The 19155-nt window shown below is 35.5% G+C and overlaps 1 protein-coding gene across 2 annotated transcripts in view; it reads right to left on the reverse strand.

The window, feature by feature from the left end:
• Positions 1–19155, reverse strand: part of EXOC6 (exocyst complex component 6) — a 214699-nt gene that overhangs the window by 105391 nt on the left and 90153 nt on the right. For both annotated transcript variants that reach the window (XM_011934325.1, XM_011934324.1), the window contains 6 exons: positions 17841–17912; positions 13296–13393; positions 8999–9104; positions 4695–4804; positions 2321–2432; positions 1331–1465 (listed from right to left, as the gene is read on the reverse strand). In XM_011934325.1, the coding sequence (XP_011789715.1) occupies positions 1331–1465; positions 2321–2432; positions 4695–4804; positions 8999–9104; positions 13296–13393; positions 17841–17912 (633 nt within the window). The remainder of the gene's footprint in view (positions 1–1330; positions 1466–2320; positions 2433–4694; positions 4805–8998; positions 9105–13295; positions 13394–17840; positions 17913–19155) is intronic.

Raw genomic sequence — 19155 nt, forward strand, 5'->3', positions numbered from 1 at the left:
GCAAGCTCCGCCTCCCAGGTTCATGCCATTCTCCTGCCTCAGCCCCCAGAGTAGCTGGGACTACAGGTGCCCGCTAATTTTTTGTATTTTTAGTAGAGATGGAGTTTCACCATGTTAGCCAGGATGGTCTCAATCTCCTGACCTCGTGATCCGCCAGCCTCAGCCTCCCAAAGTGCTGGGATTACAGGCGTGAGCCACCGCACCCAGCCAGTACATTCATTTTTTAAAATGCAAGTTATTACAACAAAATCTTGCGGGTGATTGATAATATAACAAAAGTAGTTAAAGAGAATTCTTTTTAACCGGAAACTTTTAGAAAGCGCTATAAGGTTGAATTAGCAAGCCCATTTTACAGATAAGTGATCAGTACATGGTTTATCATTAGTTTAACAAGATATTCAATGCAAGGGGATTTATATACACTAGACTAAGCCAGTGTCTCATCTATGACTCCAAATCAACAAAATAATAAAATAGCTTATGAAATTATTTAATCTTACATTCTACCTAAAACAACTGTGAATTAATCCTCAGTGTATCCTGTATATTATTCAAACAGAAATCTTCCCATCCACAAAACAGGCAGACTTCAATGACATGTAATAATACTTATTTTTCTTCAGATCAGAACCAATCAAGGATGGAAAACAAATCTATCCTTATTTAATTTGTCTTACATTTAAAATTTTCAAACATAAACACTCATATAGAATTAATTTTTAAACTGTGAAATATTAATTCAGTTAGACCTATTCAGCACTACTATAAATCATCAAAACATGAACAAAGCGTAATACATTGTAGAAAATAAGTATACTTTTCTCCATGTTAATAAAACGTTTATGGTGCCAAAAAGAAACTTACATTTATCTGCTCATTGTTGGAAACAATTACCTCTATTCTTAATTTTTAGGAATATAGTAGATCTTGCATATAATAAGAACAGTCTTTAATTTCTTTTTTTTCTTTTTTTTTTTTTTTGAGACAGAGTCTCGCTCTGTCACCTAGGCTGGAGTGCTGTGGCCGGATCACAGCTCACTGCAAGCTCCGCCTCCCGGGTTCATGCCATTCTCCTGCCTCAGCCTCCCAGGTAGCTGGGACTACAGGCGCCGCCACCTCGACCGGCTAGTTTTTTGTAGTTTTTAGCAGAGATGGGGTTTCACCATGTTAGCCAGGATGGTCTCGATCTCCTGACCTCGTGATCCGCCCGTCTCGGCCTCCCAAAGTGCTGGGATTACAGGCTTGAGCCACCGCGCCCAGCCAGTCTTTAATTTCTTAACATTTGCTTACAGTGACTGAAATGAAAACTTTTGGTCAAATTTTTACATACCTTAAAAGTAGAAAGTCCATAAAGTCTTGTAGTATGAACAGTTTCTTGAGAAATATTTGTAATGTTAGTTATAAAGTCCTCAAGATATTTACAAGCTTGTTCCAGGTGTGTTGTGTTTATGATGATTTGCACCAGCTAGAAAACACAAGATATATCCAGTAAAATACAGGTTACATGTATGTAAAATCACCTAATTTTTAAAAATAGGATTATTACTTCCAGCAACTGTACCATATCTACATAACTACAGCATTATAGGATACAACTATCTGATTTTAAAAGCCTGCTGCAAATACTGCTTATGAATTTATATACATATATATATACACACACACACACACACACACACACACACACACACATCAAGAATCTAACTGCCAGTTGTTTTAAAATAACTTTTCATAGTATGTTTCAAATCTTAAACATTTAGCAAGTAAAAAATTAGGATTTTGGCTTTTCCTGTAGTCTGGCAATCAGAAATCTAAACAGATGTTCTAACATCTTTATCTACTATTCCCCATATGAACCCTTTTCCCTCACTTTTTTTTTTTCTTCCAGAGACAGGGTCTTGCTGTCACCCAGGCTGTGTACTGCAGTGGTATGATTGTAACTCTCTGCAGCCTCAACCTCCTGAGCTCAAGTCCAGAGTAGCTAGGAATATAGTTGCACACTACCACGCCTGGTTAATATTCTTCATTTTTTGTAGAGACAGGGTCTCACTATATTGCCCAGGCTGGTCTCAAACTCTTGACCTCAAGCAAACCTCCTGCCTTGGCCTCCCAAAGCTCTCAGATTAGAGGCGTGAGTCACTGTGCCTGGCATCCTCACATTTCTGGAATTTACACTGGGTATTTTCATTTTGAAAACAAATCTGCTTACATTAATACATTTAAAACAGGAAGCTAGTTTTACAGAATGATGTTCAGTAATAATTTAAAATAATTGTTTCATACAATGAAACATTTCACTATATGTGTCTTTTTAACCTACCTCTGTCAAACCTATATGAGGTTTTCTAATAAGGTTCAGTAAACAGCTACTCAAAGTTCTGGTCAGCAGCAGATTTGTTGATTTTCTAAGCATATCGTCTATTTCTGTTGAGCTAAACAGAAAGACTGATATTATTAAACTTTCTACAAACTTTAATAAAAAATAATGAATATGGTTAGTTAACATCCTAAATAATTTAACACAATTTACTAAAATAATTTTCCCCGTCATTAACTTATATCTTTAAATAAACTACAATGACCCATATTTATTAAATCACAAACTTCAATTTAACTTTGCAAAAGGGACATTTTCCATAAAGTAGAATATTCATATATGGCATAATTTAAATGTATCCAATTAACAACTACAGAAAAATCATGGAGGACTTGGTATAAGGAAATAAAACTATTCCTAAATTCCAACTCCATCATGGGATAGTAACTTTGCCGCTTTATTATTTTTATTACTGTTTTTTAGCCAGGGTCTCACTTTGTCACCCAGGCTGGAGTGCAGTGGTACAATTATAGCTCACTGTAGCCTCAAAGTCCTGGACTCAAGCGATTTTCACACTTCAACATTCTGAGTAGCTGGGCCTACAGGTGCATGCCACCACGCCCAGCTAGTTTCAAATATTTTATAGAGACAGGGTTGCGCTATGTTGCCCAGGCTAGTCTCGAACTCCTGGACTCAAATAATTCTCCCACCTTGGCCTTCCAAAGTGCTGGGATTACAGACGTGAGCCACCGCGCCCAGCCCCAAAAGACAGTCACTTTGAAAGAAACTTCATACACAACTACAGCTAAAAATTATTTTTAAAATACAAACTGACATTGAGCTCTTTCTAGATATAATTAACAAATTTAATTTTTAATATAACTAAGTTATACATTTTCATCAAGATTTTTTAAGTCTTCAAATAAATAAATTACCTTAAACTAATTTTAATATGATGTTTCTTAACATCCTAAGTATTACTAAGCTAGCACTAAAAAACAAATTCTTTTCCCCTAACCGTTAGGCCTTCAATTTAAGTAAATAATGATTTCTTGGATACAGCCTCATTATCACAACAGTTAAACTGTCCTTAGACCACGGACTATCCATCTTGGCACTACTGACATTTTACGGTGGATAATACTTTGTTGTGGAGACTGTCTTGCACATTTGGATGTTTGGCAGCACCCCTGGACTCTATCCACTAGTTTCAAGTAGCGCCTCCCCCACGAACTGTAACAACCAAACATGTTTCTAGACATTGCCAAATTTGTGGGGAGGAGGTGGTGGCAGGAGAACCAAAATTATCCCCAATTGAGAACTACTGCCTTAGATATAAGCTAACATTTTTGCATCCTTTTACTTTTTATTAAAATACTACTTTTAAAAATCTGTGGTCCAGACACAGTAGATTGTGCCTGCAATCTCAGCACTTTGAGAGGCCAAGGTGGGTGAATTGCTTGAGGCCAGAAGTTCGAAACCAGCCTGACCAACATGGCAAAATCTCGTCTCCACTAAAAATACAAAAATTGGCCAGGTGTAGTGGCGTGAACCTGTGGTTCCAGCTACTTGGAAGGCTGAGGTGGGAGGATCACTCGAGCCCAGGAGGTCGAGGCTGCAGTGGGCCATAATTGTGCCACTTCATTCCAGCCTCGGCAACAGAGTGAGATCCTGTCTCAAAACAAAACAAAACAAAAACAAACAAAAAGAACTACCATTCAACCCAGCAATCCCATTATTAGGGATATATGCAAAGGAAAATAAATCATTTTACCAAAAAGACATATGTACCCATATGTTCACTATAGCACTATTCACAATAGCAAAGACATAGAATCAACCTAGGTGTCTATGGCAGCACCCCTGGCCTCTACCCACTAGTTCCAAGTAGCGCCTCTCCATTGATAGCAATGTTGGATTGGATAAAGAAAATGTGGTATATAAACCCCATGGAACATTACACAGCCATAAAAAAGAACAAAATCATGTCCTTTGCAGCAACATGAATGCAGCTGGAGGCTAATAGCCTAAGCAAACTAATGCAGAAACAGAAAACCAAATACTGCATGTTTTCACTTATAAGTGGGAGCTAAACACTAGGTACACATGGATGTAAAAATGGAAACAACAGATACTGGGGACTACAAGAAGGGGAGGCAGGGGTTGAAAAACTACCTATTGAGTACTGTGCTCGCTACCTGGGTGACAGGTTCAAGCATACCCCAAACCTCAGCATTCTACAATATGCCCTTGTTACAAACACGTACCCCATGAACCTAAAATAAAAGTTGAGGGAAAAAAAGTTACGGCATAAAAATAAAGTATTAATGTTTAATAAAAGTTATGACAAAAATGCATTTGTGATTAGTAAACTTACCTCCGGTGTAGTGACTCTGAAAATTTAAGGCTGGCATAAATAAATTCTTTAACTTGAATGTAAATATGAGGCACTGACTGAGACATGGGGAATTTCTTTGGGAAAGATTGCTGTAGAAAAAGAAAGTTAATATTGTTTTTGAAATTTTAGAAAAAGACATGCTAATCACTAAAAATGTAAAATTAAATTGATTTCACACTTGAATAGCAAATACCTGCATCAAAAACCCTGTTATATTTCTATATTTTTGATATTTTATCAAAGTATTTCTGAAGAAAATAATGTGGCAATTTACCCTTGTTTCTTAAATCATATTATCAGATTTCCAACAAGCAGAGAAAACACATACCAGTGCCTCTGGTGTATTCCGATGATGAGTATTCTGTCTGTAGGTGATGCCTAGCTGTCTGCTTCTTTGTGTATTTATCATGCAAGAGTCAGGGTGGCCATGAAAATTACAGGCCAGCTTTCTGGCTCAGAGTAATTAAATAATTCTAAGACTCCCTTCACTTACCTTCAGTGAAGGCTTGATGCCACTTCAAGAAGTTATTGAGTTTATTCCATTACTCCTAGAATACCTTATAGCAGGTTTCTGACCTCTATGCCATTAAACACTGGTATGCAGCCAATGGCTTTCAGGGTGCTTCCTGGCTAAACTACTTTATAAGTCATCATCCATTTGAAATTCTCAGTCTCTAAAAAGAAAACTCCTTCCAAGATTGCTACCAAAAAAAACCCTCTTTTCTATTTCATTAAGTCTAATATACCCTTCTATCTTTACCTTCATTGCAATCTTGTTATACTGGTGAAAGTACCGTCACCAAGACCACCAGTGATCTCACAGTTGTTCAATCCAGTGGTTTCTTCAGCTCTCATGTTACCTGACTTTTTTGAAGAATGTGACACAGTTGACCCACTCCTACTTCATAAATGGTCTCTCCTTCCTTGGACTCCTGCCGACACTGGTTTTCCTCCTTTTTCTCTACCTACTCTTGTTTCTTCTCCTTTAGCCATTACTTAATTATTGCTGTGCTTTTGGGTTCTGTCCTAAACCCTCTCTTCCTACTACGTATACTTTTCTTGGACGATCCCATATAGTCTTCAATCACCATGCAATCACCATGCAAGTACGAGTATCTCCAAATCTACAACTCCAGATCAAATCTTTCTCTGAAGTCCAAGTTCACGTATCTACCCATTGGACAGCTCCATTTGGCTGTACCATTTGAGATATACTCAATAGGTCCAAAAGTGAAATTATCATCTTTTTCTTCTAAATCTGCTCCTCTTGTGTTTCTAATCACAGTGAATGCTGCCACCATCCAAGGTAGAAACTTAGTTATCTTACTTGACTCCTTTATCTCTGTTACCCCTCATATGCACATAATCAGCAACTCCTGTTGCTCCTACCTCCTAAGCATCTCAAATCAGCTTCAATGACCATAACCCCCATTCAGGCTACATAACCCTCTTCTCTCATCAAGATAAATGCAAAAATCTACTAGGTGGTCTCCCTGCCACCAGTCTTACTCTTTTCCAATTCATTCTCCACATATTAGCCAGATAGATCTTCCTAAAGCACAAATCTTGTTATGTTTTTATCACTTAAAATTCTTTCATGGCTTCCCATAATCCTCAGGAAAAAGGAAAAACTCTCTAACACTATTTAGTAGGGCCACTATGGTCTGGCCCTTTCTGCTTCTCCAATTTACATCTCTTGATCTTCATCTCTTGTATTTCATCTACTTTGACCTTTACACAGCCTTTCTGCATGGTGCATTCCCTGTCTTAAGCAATGCAAACTTCTGTGAATTATAATTTCTTATTTATTTTATCTACCCTCACTTGACTATAAGCTCCTTGACACCAAAGACTAAAAATCTAGCACATAGTACTGTTTCTGGTATACAGTAGGTATATGAAAAATATCTGAAATTATTTTAATGACATTAAAGGCAGAATATAAATGTTCTTATTTTGGCCAAATGATTCTAATAAAATTAACATAGCTATCTACAAAAATATTTTTGCATGTATGTTTACTATTACTCCTCCATTCATAATTTATGTTGAAAATAACTCGTTATTTGACAGTTTTATATATTTTCTAATAGTTTTAATTGAAAATTATACTTAAACTAAGAAAAAATATACATACACAACCAAAAGACTTTATTAAATAATTTATGAGATTTTTCAGTTGTCGTATTTTAATTTTCCATGTGACTTTAACTATTAACAGTAGTTCTTCTTTTTAATAGTGACTAATACATAGATCAATGAATACAACTCCTAGGAACTTAATCTTAAGAGGTACTGCATATATGAGAAACTCTCTGCAAGAAAAGTTAAATTTGCTTTTAATTTTTTTTTTTTTTTTTTTTCTGAGATGGAGTCTCGCTCTGTCCCCCGGGCTGGAGTGCAGTGGTGGGATCTCAGCTCACTGCAAGCTCCACCTCCCGGGTTCACACCATTCTCCTGCCTCAGCCTCCCGAGTAGCTGGGACTACAGGCGCCCGCCACCTCGCCCGGCTAGTTTTTTGTACTTTTTAGTAGAGACGGGGTTTCACCGTGTTAGCCAGGATGGTCTCGATCTCCTGACCTCGTGATCCGCCCGTCTCGGCCTCCCAAAGTGCTGGGATTACAGGCTTGAGCCACCGCGCCTGGCCTGCTTTTAATTATAAACCTATTTAGAATAGTTTAATACGATTGGAAAGGATATTAGAGATTACTGAGTTCAAACTCCTCATTTGACAAATGAGGCACAAATGCCCACACAGGCTCAGTCATTTGCCTATAATAAGCCACAAGCAGCCAGGCGCGGTGGCTCACGCCTGTAATCGCAGCACTTTGTATGGCTGAAGCAGGCAGATGATCTGAGGTCAGGAGTTTGAGGACAGCCTGACCAACATGGTGAAACCCTTTGTCTCTACTAAAAAAAATTACAAAATTAGCTGGGCATGGTGGTGCATGCCTGTAATCACAGCTACTTGGGAGGCTGAGGCAGGAGAATCGCTTGAACCCAGGAGGCAGAGTTTGCAGTAAGCTGAGATGGCGTCATTGCACTCCAGCCTGGGCAACAAGAGCAAAACTCCATCTCAAAGGAAAAAAAAAAAGCCACAAGCAGAGCTAGCACATGAATCTAGACCTAGTATAGTGCTCTTTATATAGACACTAGCCTGAACAAACTCATTACCAGTAACTAAAAAAAAAAAAAAAACTAAGCCATGAGATGGAGAATATTCTGGTGATATTTCTTGACAGAACGACTTTCACTGGGCTTTCAAAAAATACAGAATTAGAATAATTATTCTGGCTTCTTGTATTAAAACATAGCTAACAGGTATATGCAATGGCAGCATTAGCTATAATCTAGAAGCTTTCCATTTAATTACCTGGTTCTGTATTTAGTGACTAATACACATAATATGCTTAGTTTATATATAAAAATATAACAAAAATTTACAGTCACGATTCACTCAGAATTTGATCTTGCTCATGCTGAAGTAATAAAAATTTAGAAAGGTAATGAATTATAAAAAGTTGGGAAAATAGTAAAGAAGAGTAAGGAGAAAAAGAACAAGAATAAAGAGAATACAAAAGTGACAGTTACAGTTACTATGACATCCTTTTCTAATGAGATCTAATTCTACCCAAAGATACTGGATAGGTACAAGGGAGCATGTTTGCATATACACATGGATTCATGTGCATTCTGAGAATCTCCTACATGGCTGGTCTACTTACTTTCTCTACCCTGTCTTTTATTCAGATATCTTGACTCAAAAAATGTATATATTCCTACTTCAGGAAGAAATCTACAGGTAGCTATTGCTTTCACCTATCACTTACTTAACCAAGATAAACTTTTTGTAAAAGTGTACTTCTTTTAAAATCTTCCACCGTGATAAAAAATTTAAAGAAATTCTTGTTTCATTCCCTAGGATATACTCTGATTACTATAAATCTATTTTTCATTTGGAATCCACCCAACATTAGTAACACCTCTCCTGGGAATCCACCTAACGTTTGGGGCAACTACTTCTAGTATCCCCAGGAAAGTCCCTTCTTAACGTCATCAAAATCTCAGTAGTAGTAGTAGTAGTAGTAGTAGTAGTAGTAGCAGTAGTAGTAGTAACACACTCTTTAAAACTTAACAAAACATAGTTTTCTCAATACAACAACAAATTGTCCCCCAAGAAACCACTCTTATTTACAGTCTCAGCTTAATATTTAATATTATGTAGCAACAAATACCACGAATTTATTTTTAAGAAAATACTTGAATTAAAAACTAGCTTGTACCTTTTCAAGGTCTGGATCTTGAAAGGGAAATTTGCTGATGACAATTTTATATTCTTCTTCATTGACAATAGGGATGGGGCTGTAATTATCTTCTTCAAAAATGTCCCTGTTAGGAAAGGAAAATCGAAAACTTATCATTACAAAACATATTATTAGAGTACTAAAAGACAATACCTTAAAAAACCCCAACTATTACAAAAGCAGTTTTTACTTGTCAGTTAAAGGTCCAAATAGGAAGATACAGCCTAAGCATCCAGAATTCTAAAATCCAACAACAAATAAGTCTTGTCCCCCAAAATTCAGGTACAATCTCCTTTTTCCACTAGTTTGTTTTACAACCTCTCAGCACTTTAGTTTTCTAATCTAGAACAATTCTCAAGGTGATATATTCTCAACAAGTTGATTATCTGTAACTAAAAAAGGATCCATGTAATGGAAAGTATTCCTGTCATCATTTTTTTTTTTCTTTTTTGAGACGGAGTCTCGCTTGTCACCCAGGCTGGAGTGCAGTGGTGTGATCTCAGCTCACCGCAACCTCCGCCTCCCAGGTTCAAGTGATTCTGCTGCCTCAGCCTCCCAAGTAGCTGGGACTACAGGCGCGTGCCACTACGCCAGGCTAATTTTTTGTATTTTGAGTAAAGAAGAGGTTTCGCCATGTTAGCCAGGATGGTCTCAATCTTCTGACCTCGTGATCTGCCCGCCCCGGCCTCCCACAGTGCTGAGATTACAGGCATGAGCCACCGTGCCCGACTTCCTATCATAATTCTTGATAGGAATAATTTTCAAGTTGTGTATCTTGTGTCTTCTCTTTTCCCAATGAGATTAGTTTAGCCTCTCATAATGTGACTAGAAATGGATCTTTTATAGTTGGTGACGCAGAAACAGTTACTACTCATCAAATAACCATGTGCTCTCCTGTACACCCCCTTGTAGTTAGGTAGGGCCATATGACTAGTTTTGGCCACTGGGCTGTGAATGCAAGTGACATGTGTTGCTTTGAGTTTAAAGCCTTTATAAGCCAATTGTGCAAACCTCCTTTCCATGGTGACAAGGAAGACAACATGTTGAAAAGTTAGAATCACAAATGCAAATAGCTTGTATCTCTGACTAGTAAACTTATTGTGGGCTTCTGTATGAGTGAGGAATAAAGCGTGTTCATCCACTGAGATTTGGGGAATTTTTGTTGCTACAGCATAACTTAGGCTGTCCTAATGTAATTGTCATCCAATCACCTTGGCAGGGTAGGGAGATGCCAAGATGTTCGTCAAAGAGTACAGTTTCAGTTAGACAGGGAAACAGGTTTTTGAGATCTATTCCAAAAGGTGACTACAGTTAATAATAATGTAACATATATTTCAAATTGCTAACAGTAGATTTTAAATAGTTGCACCACTAAAAGAAAAAAATAAGTATGTGAGGTGATGGATATGTTAATTAGCTTGATTTAATCATTCCATAATGTATATAATATATCAAAACATCAAACTGTACCTCATAAATCTATACAATTACTGTCAATTAAAAACTAAATAAAAGCACATGTATCCAAAAATAATACAAAAATAAAACAGGGCTCATAATATAGTGAGAGAGGGCTGCATACAGATAAACTGTAACAGTAGTCAGGTTATAAATTTTGGTCATGGAAGTAGTCAAGTTTTGAATATCACTCAATATTGATAATTTTTCTTTTTCCCCCATTTAACTGTTGGGTTGTCAATTCACTATTTATAAAATATTTGAGGATACGGGTCAGAGGTAAACAAAGCTTAAGTTCTGCTACTTCTTAAAAATTTAGGTAGCTAGACATGGTGGCTCATGCCTGTAATCCCAGCACTTTGGGAGGCCAAGGCGGGGGCATCACGAGGTCAGGAGATTGAGACCATCCGGGCTAACATGGTGAAACCCCGTCACTACTAAAAGTACAAAAAATTAGCCAGGCATGGCGGTGGGCACCTGTAGTCCCAGCTACTAGGGAGGCTGAGGCAGGAGAATGGCGTGAACCCTAGAGGCAGAGCTTGCAGTGAGCCGAGATCGCGCCACTGCACTCCAGCCTGGGTGACAGTGCAAGACTCCATCGCAAAAAAAAAAAAAAAAAAATAGGGAAAAAACATGATCTGGAAGAGTATTAAAAACAGAAGTCAAAATATATTTGGAAATTGTGTATTAAAATTGACATGCTATCATTTGTTCTCCTCTACTATTACTCTGGAGGATAAAATTAATCCTCTCTCTATGTGAATGAAGCCATTAGCTTCCCAGAGAGAAAACACCACCACATGGTTTCCCCAGTCTTGAGGAACAATCTTACTACTAGAAGTCTTAAGGTAGGTAAGAGAGAATAGCTGGCCCAATACAATCTATCAACAGTTATGAAAACATAAACACCCTTCTGAAGAGGCCAATTAAATAACATCAACTCTGTAAGATTTTATAACTATAAAAATATCATATTACATATTATACATCGTACCATAGCATATATTTTCTAGATTACCATCTTTATCAATAAATGCTACCTTAATTTTTAAAACAGTTAATAAAAATAATTGTTGATAGTTACATATGACTCATCGGGACTGTCAATTATCCATCTGGGATAGCATCCTGATAATATCACTCCCGAAGAATGTAAATACAAAAAACTCAAATAAGGATTTGTTTAGTTGATTTTACTAGACATGTATCACCTTATGAGCCACTCAGGCATTAAAAAAAATTGTTCTTAAGAGCACGGTCTTACCCTATTGTGCAGGCTGGAGTGCAGTGGTGTGATTATAGCTCACTGCAGCCTCAAACACCTGGGCTCAAATAATCCTCCTGCCTCAACTTCCCAAGTAGCTGGGATTACAGGTGTGCACCACCATGCCCAGCTAATTTTTTTTTTTTTTATTTGTAGCAACAGGGTCTCATTATGTTGTCCAGGCTGGTCTCAAACTCTTGGCCTCAAGTGATCCTTCCATCTTGGCCTCCCAAAGTGCTGGGATTACAGGCACAAGCCACCTCACCCTGTTCAAAGATTCCTATTACAGTATTTAGAAGGTCAACCTCCATAGTTTTGAAAGCTGATGGGATAAGTGATAAGCTGGTATTAAATCATCTAACATACTTTTATTTTAATATCATCAAATATTGACACATTACTTCTATCATATTTTGGGTAAACAAGATGTAAAACCTCAAGATTGACTTTTTCTTCCCGAAAGGGAGAAGGATGGAGAGAAAGAGACAAAAAGATAGAGAGAAAGAGAGAAAGAAGGGAAGGAGGAAAACCTTTAGCAATTAAAGTGAGGGGGCATATTTCTCTTCTCATGTCACTAAAAAGTTATATAGGTATTAAAATACTTCTGTCCATGGCCTGCAGACAAGTGGTTAAAGCGAAAGTAATTTGCTCTTTAGCTTCTTTAAGATTCTTAATCTAGTGATGTTGTTTGTAAAAACAGCACTTGCCCAAAACAAAATTTAAAAGCTGTAAATTTCTGTCTCTAATACAAAATATCTTTGAATACTTAGAGCCTTGTAAGTATTTAATCATTTACTAGGAAAAAATTACAGATATTAGAACTACAAGTAAGTACAACTAAAAACTGATTATAAATGTTACAGCCACTATGGAAACAGTATGGTAGTTCCTCAAAAAGTTAAAGGTATATTTACATATGATCCAGCATTTCACTTCTGGGTATAAACCCAAAAGATTTGAAAGCAGAGACTCAAACAGATATATGTATACTGTACTCACATTCACAGCAGCATTATTCACAATAGTCAAAAGGTGGAAGGAACCTAAATGTCCATCAACAGATGAACCAATAAACAAAATGTGATATATAAAGACAATGGAATATTAGCCTTAAAAAGGAAAGAAATTCTGACATGCTACAACATGGATGAACCTTGAAGACACTGTGTTAAGTGAAATGATCCAGACACAGAAGAACAAATATATATGATTCCACTTACATAAGGTACCTAGAGCAGTCAATTTTAGAGACAAAGCAGGAGTGGTGGTTGCCAGAGGCTGGGGGAAGGGGGAAATGGACAGTTATTGTTAAGTGAGTAAGAGTTTCTATTAGGGAAGAGGAAAACGTTCTGGAAATGGATGGTGATGACAGTTGCAATAATGTGAGTGTACACCACTGAACTATACACTTGAAAATGGCTAAGATGGTAAATTTTATGTGTACTTTACTACAAGAAAAATGATTATAAGCATTTTTATTAATACATGCAAATGAACCACTTGAGTATTTGACAAATGTATTCACTATATTAAGGCACCATGACTTAGACTAACCTGAAAACTCCAGCCCATTTCTTAAGCAGTGTTTCATTGTATTGATCTCTTACTTCAAATAAAAGGTCAAAAAGTCGGTTCACTGGAAAACCATAACCCTAAAAAACAAACAAAAAAAAAGCAGATCAACAAGTGTACAAAAATATTCATTAAAAATGTTGGGAATACTAGAAAATCATTTGGAAGGAATCACTAGATCCCATTGTATGCCATTCTCACAGTAAGAAAATAAAAAGATATATTTTGACTTTCTACTACATTGCATTTGGTAAAAAAAGAGGTCCAGAAAGAGTTTTATGAGAATAGAATGGTTTTTCCATTTTTTCTCTTTTCAGTAATGATTACAGTGTTAGCCTTAAAAAGTATTAAAAGTCAGAGCTGGAGGAAAAAATTCAAGATAAGTTTTTACATAACAGTGTCTTGGGAAGTGGTGCCTAAATAGGATACAAGAAGAAAAGGGAATGGATTCTGTCTGAGACAGGCTGGCTTCCTTTTGCACCTTCAACTTAAGATTGAGTTTGTCCTATTGGGAAAATTTACATCTTTCCATTAAACATTCACACTTCCAAATTTTATTCTTTCCCGACTCCAAACTAATTGAAATCTTACCCACATCAGGACCAAACATTCTCTCTTACCTCACAGAATTCTCCACTTGTCTCTCCAAGGTTTCTCTCTCCATCTTTGTTCTTGAGCCTATCTCCTTCCACATAAACCATTCCATGGGTTAACTTCTTACTCTATTAAGTCTTTAACTTCCACAGGCACCTTTCTCTTGGCTAAATAAATATGCTAAACTGTTTCCCATGTTTTAGCCAAGAAAAACAAGAGACCAAAACAGCTCTCCCTCAATTTTCTGTAGCCTGTCAGCTGCCGCTGTCACTCCCTTCACAGTCAAATGTACTACAATCTCTCACTTCTATTCCTTTATTTAAACTACTCAACAATGTCACAACAGACTATCTCCTAAATATCAAATTCAATGATCTCACTCTACCTGACATCTCTTTCTTGAAATTCTTCTGCTGTCAATTCTGTAACACCAATCACTCTTCTTATTCTCCTTTTACATCTATGAACAGTCCTTCCAGTTTCCTTGTGTAACTTCTATCTGTATCCTTTAATCGTTTCTTCTAGCTCCCTAGGGCAATCTCAAGTATAATGATTTCAACCTCTGATGATTACTTCAAACCTGTATCTCTAGCTAGGCCTCTCTAAATTCCAAATATTTAATTCTAACACCTGTTTCATCTCCATTCAGTCAGTCAGCAAGTACATTAAACCTACTTCCTCTCTCCCCATTGAAATCAAGTGTTCCTCTTATTTCCTATCCATATAATAATGCTATCATCAACCTAGTTTATCAACAGAGAATCTAGAAAACCACCTAAACACCCTACCCCCACCACACACACATACACACACACACAAAGTAGTCACCAATTTCTTCTGATTTTACCTCTTTTATAAATCAAATCTTTCATTCTCCATTATCTACCCATCTTTCTTCCAGAAATATTCTTAGTGCCACTGCTTTATCTCAGGTCCTTAATATCTCTTACCTAGACCATTGTAAAAGCTTCCTAAACTTTCAACCATCTCTCTCTCAATCTATTTCCCAGATTCTCAAAATTACCATTCAAAAGTATAAATCTGATTGTGCCATTCCCCTGCCTAAAAACTACAAAATGCTTACTAAAGTCCCACAAGACGTCCCATAATCTGGGTCAGTTTCATCACCACTATTTGCCCTTCCTTGTTCACACCTATATTCTACAGTTTCTAATACCATCAAGCTGCTCCATTTCACTTTCACCACACCATGCTTTTATCTATAGTTTACACATGCTATTTTTTCTTCCATTAATACCCTTTCCTTCTTATCTATTTGCTGAACTCACCTTCAAATCCCAGCTCAAGTTTCAACTTTCTGTATAGCCTTCTTCAACTCCTAGAATCTAAGTTAGTCATTCCATCTTCTGCAAGCCCAAAGCTAACATATTGCTTGCTGCATTAGGATGTCTTATTAAGCATTTTATTTGTTTACAACTAAACTGGCAATTTCTTGAAGCCAAGGACTTTTACGTCCCTACTGTCTTACTGACTTCTATGTCTCTACTATTTTATACATCAACTAGTCTGCTAACATGTATTGGGTACTCAAAAAATGTTAATAAAGGAATCAATAAAAGTTTACTTGTTATTTGCCTAAAAGGTAGTAAGGAATATAAATATGCTGGTATTACTTTTTTTACTTTATTGTTTAGTCAGTTTTGTTTTAGATGATAAAATACTGGCATTTTAAAAAGCAAGATTTCCTTAGGGTGGCAAGGGCCAATTTAAAAATCTAAATATTATATAACATTCTTTAATTAGTTTTCATGAAAAGACACTTACCAGTTCTTCAATTAATAGTTATAAATTTAAAAGCCAGGAATCATTAATTCAGTATAAGATGGATCAAATACTGAACCTCTCAGCTTTCAGTGAAATGAAAATACTGCAGAAACTGAAAAAGTAGGAAGGAGTGGTTGACTTCCCCAGTCATATTTCAAAGCAATAATATGAGAAAGGTATCCTTGCAAGGGTTTATGTAACTATCATTGTTGCTTTTACAGTGCCAATATTACCTAAATATTATCTTTGACTTTCCCTTGATTCTCTGGAGAATTCCTTGGTACCATATCAAATACTGTAGATTCAGCTGTACTCAAAGTCCAGTCCAATAACTATTTATTACAGTCTACAAAGAAATAAGGAGTTTGCACCAGAATACAAATTGATGCTGCTACTTATATTGAAAAAAGTCTTGCTTGTAGCAGGATGCCAATCGCACTAAACTTTGTACTTGGGGATATAGTTAATTTACATTCCGAGGAAAGCTCCTTTTTGTTATGGATCTGAGAGATAATTTGCAGACTAACAATAAACAGTTTGCAGACCAGTGGTCCCCAGACCACACTTTGAATAAAAGTGCTTTAAGTCATTAAGTACAGCAAAATTACTATCCAAAATTACTATTACTTTTACTCTCCATGGCGAAAATCACAATTACTTTTGCACCAACCTAATATCTCAAGCTACTTAGAAATGGGTGCCCAAAATTTGGACAGCCCCAAATAAAGCTTACTAAAAGTTTTATTGCAATGAGATCAATATTATACAGTCATCACAAAATTTATGAAAACAACAACAAAAAATCCCACATTATTCCACTGTCACAATATAAGCCATACAAATTAATATATAATAGACATGAGTAATAAAATAATTTACTAAAGGAGCTTGTGGAATCTTCTCTTTAGGTTTAAGAATAAAGTAGAAAACTATAATTCTAAGAGGCAAAGACTCTTGTGATAAAGCAAATAGTTTAAATCAGGATTTCCCAAAGCATATTATATAAAGTTCCAGATCTAAAAGATGTTCTAAAGGGGAAAAAGATTTAAGGGTCAAATATATTGGGAAAATGCTGCATAATCATCTTCCTTTTGGGAACTTATGGGTATAAATTTGCTCTCAGAAAAGTTTTCAGTAGAGAAATATGTTTTACTTTTGGACCACAGGACACTTTTTTTAAGTAACAGCTCATCACACTTTGGAAAATGTTAGTCTGTACTTCATGAAAAGTTACTTCTAACCATAAAAATCCCGTACATTTACACAGGAAAAGAAAACGCAATCAATTCTTAATTATCTGTGATCAAGGAGGAAGGACAAGCTAGAAATCTCAAAACTTTGATACTGAAAATCGCAAAAACACTGAGTTTTGAAATAATTTAGTTTTAATCTTATTTTTTTGTTTCTTTCGTGTTTTTTGTTTGTTTGTTTGTTTGTTTTGAGATGGAGTCTCGCTTTGTTGCCCAGGAGAGTGCAGTGGCGCAATCTTGGCTCACGGCAACCTCCACCTCCTGGGTTCAAACAATCCTCCTTATTTTTAAAAAGAAAAAAACAATTCGAAAAAGTAAAGTGATTTGCTCACAGAACACATGGAAAACCAGAAACCAGGAAGAATATGAACACAGTTTTCAAATCATGTGTTTTCACACAAAGTATCATATTTAAAACTAAAAACAATTCTGAAATTAGTAATAAACCCATTTTCACAAATAAGGATCTAAAGCTTAATGAACCTGCAGGCATACAATTAGTCAACAGCACAGGCAGAACAGAAACTCTGGGTCTATGTGATTCTAGAACCCATTTCTCACTGCCCTAAGGCAGAATATATATCTTCTAATTTCTAGTTCAGGGTTCTTTCCATTATACTCTGTATTCTTTTTCTTTTTAACTGTAAAAATACTTTATTCCAACTGAATGATCAATATTTTAAAAGATAGTAGCATCCCTGAGTTCTGTCTAAGCTTCATAACTGAAAATGAAGTAGTATGAATAGTTCTGGGTAATAGCAGACTACCAATACATAGGTAAACATTTATTACTACTAATTTACTGTCACTAATCTACAACAACATAAATGAGTATAGCCTATATTTTGTATGTTTTTAAGTGATCAGAATAACCATTAATTGTTAGGTTATCACTTACCTGTAAAGTATCTGCAAATATTACAATAAGATTCTTCAGCTCCAAAACAAGATCAGGATCAGTGCAATAGGACTGAGGATGGAAACACACAAACAAAACAAAACACCGAAAACAACAAACCAGAGTCATATGATTAAAAACCAAGAAATAAGAACTTGATAATGTTTCTTTTAATCTGCCAGACTTATAATAAGTTTAAAATCTTGGTTGGTTAGATCCACAACTGACCTTCTCTATTCAGTATAAACTTTTAGAGGGAGATCATAATATGATACTTATGATGTTTATGTTTCAAAAGTCTTTAGATTTTAAGGAACTAGTTATTTAAACCGAAAAAGGTTTATATAGAGACTATGTATTTTCACATTTCATCTATTTACTTATTTTCCATCTTATAAAAGAGACACTATGTATTACTTTTTCCAATATAAGAATTACAATTTCATTATTTTCTTAGTAATTAACCAAAAGAAAATTATTAATTTCAAAGGGACAGTGAGATTTACTCTGTCCCTTTCATAGCATTTAATAAGATTTTGAAAGTGAAATGTTGTATCTAATACGACTTCATATTTGGTATCATGGAATTAACAGGAAACATATTTTAATTTTTTATACTCAGAGCTGATCTGAATATTGACCATGATAAAATGTATTGTTCCTTATTAATACGCTGGGAAAAGTTGTAGTTCATTGGATAGTGTATCAAGAATCTACATTCCTGATAAACAAAAATGTAGCTTATTTATAATCTTAATATCATATAAGCTAACAATCTTTCTTCAATATTTTTAAAATCTCAATGAATTATAAAATTATAGACAAAATTTTAAATATGAAAATATATTAATAAAGGTAAAACGACTATCTTTTAAAAAGACCTATACTAAGTATTGTCTTTATAATACTAACATATTTGTCATTTCCAGAAAAGGCATTAGGAAAATAGTTGATCATTTAATTTTCATCTATAAAAACCTCTCATTACACAAAGGTTCAATATTTCAAATGAGTTGAAATTCTGAAAATTGCAAATTTTAAAGAAATTCATTATTATAGTGTATTACTGTAAATTGTAAACACCGAGGAACAAGTTCTATTGAGTTTTAATGGTAGAGTTTATTTTAGAAACAAGGAATTGAAATGATAATTAAAAATATTTTCTTCATGGTGCTTTTCAGTGATCTAATTAAGAGGTCAGTTGAGACTAATAAGACCTGCTTAATTCTTCATTTTCTATAATGCTAGAATAAAAGTATTTTATTTTATATTGTATACAATATAAATATATTGTATGAAATATAATTTATATTGT

The sequence above is a fragment of the Colobus angolensis genome, unplaced genomic scaffold (genome assembly GCF_000951035.1).
Source record: "Colobus angolensis palliatus isolate OR3802 unplaced genomic scaffold, Cang.pa_1.0 Scaffold134, whole genome shotgun sequence".
NCBI classification, from domain to species: Eukaryota; Metazoa; Chordata; class Mammalia; order Primates; family Cercopithecidae; genus Colobus; species Colobus angolensis.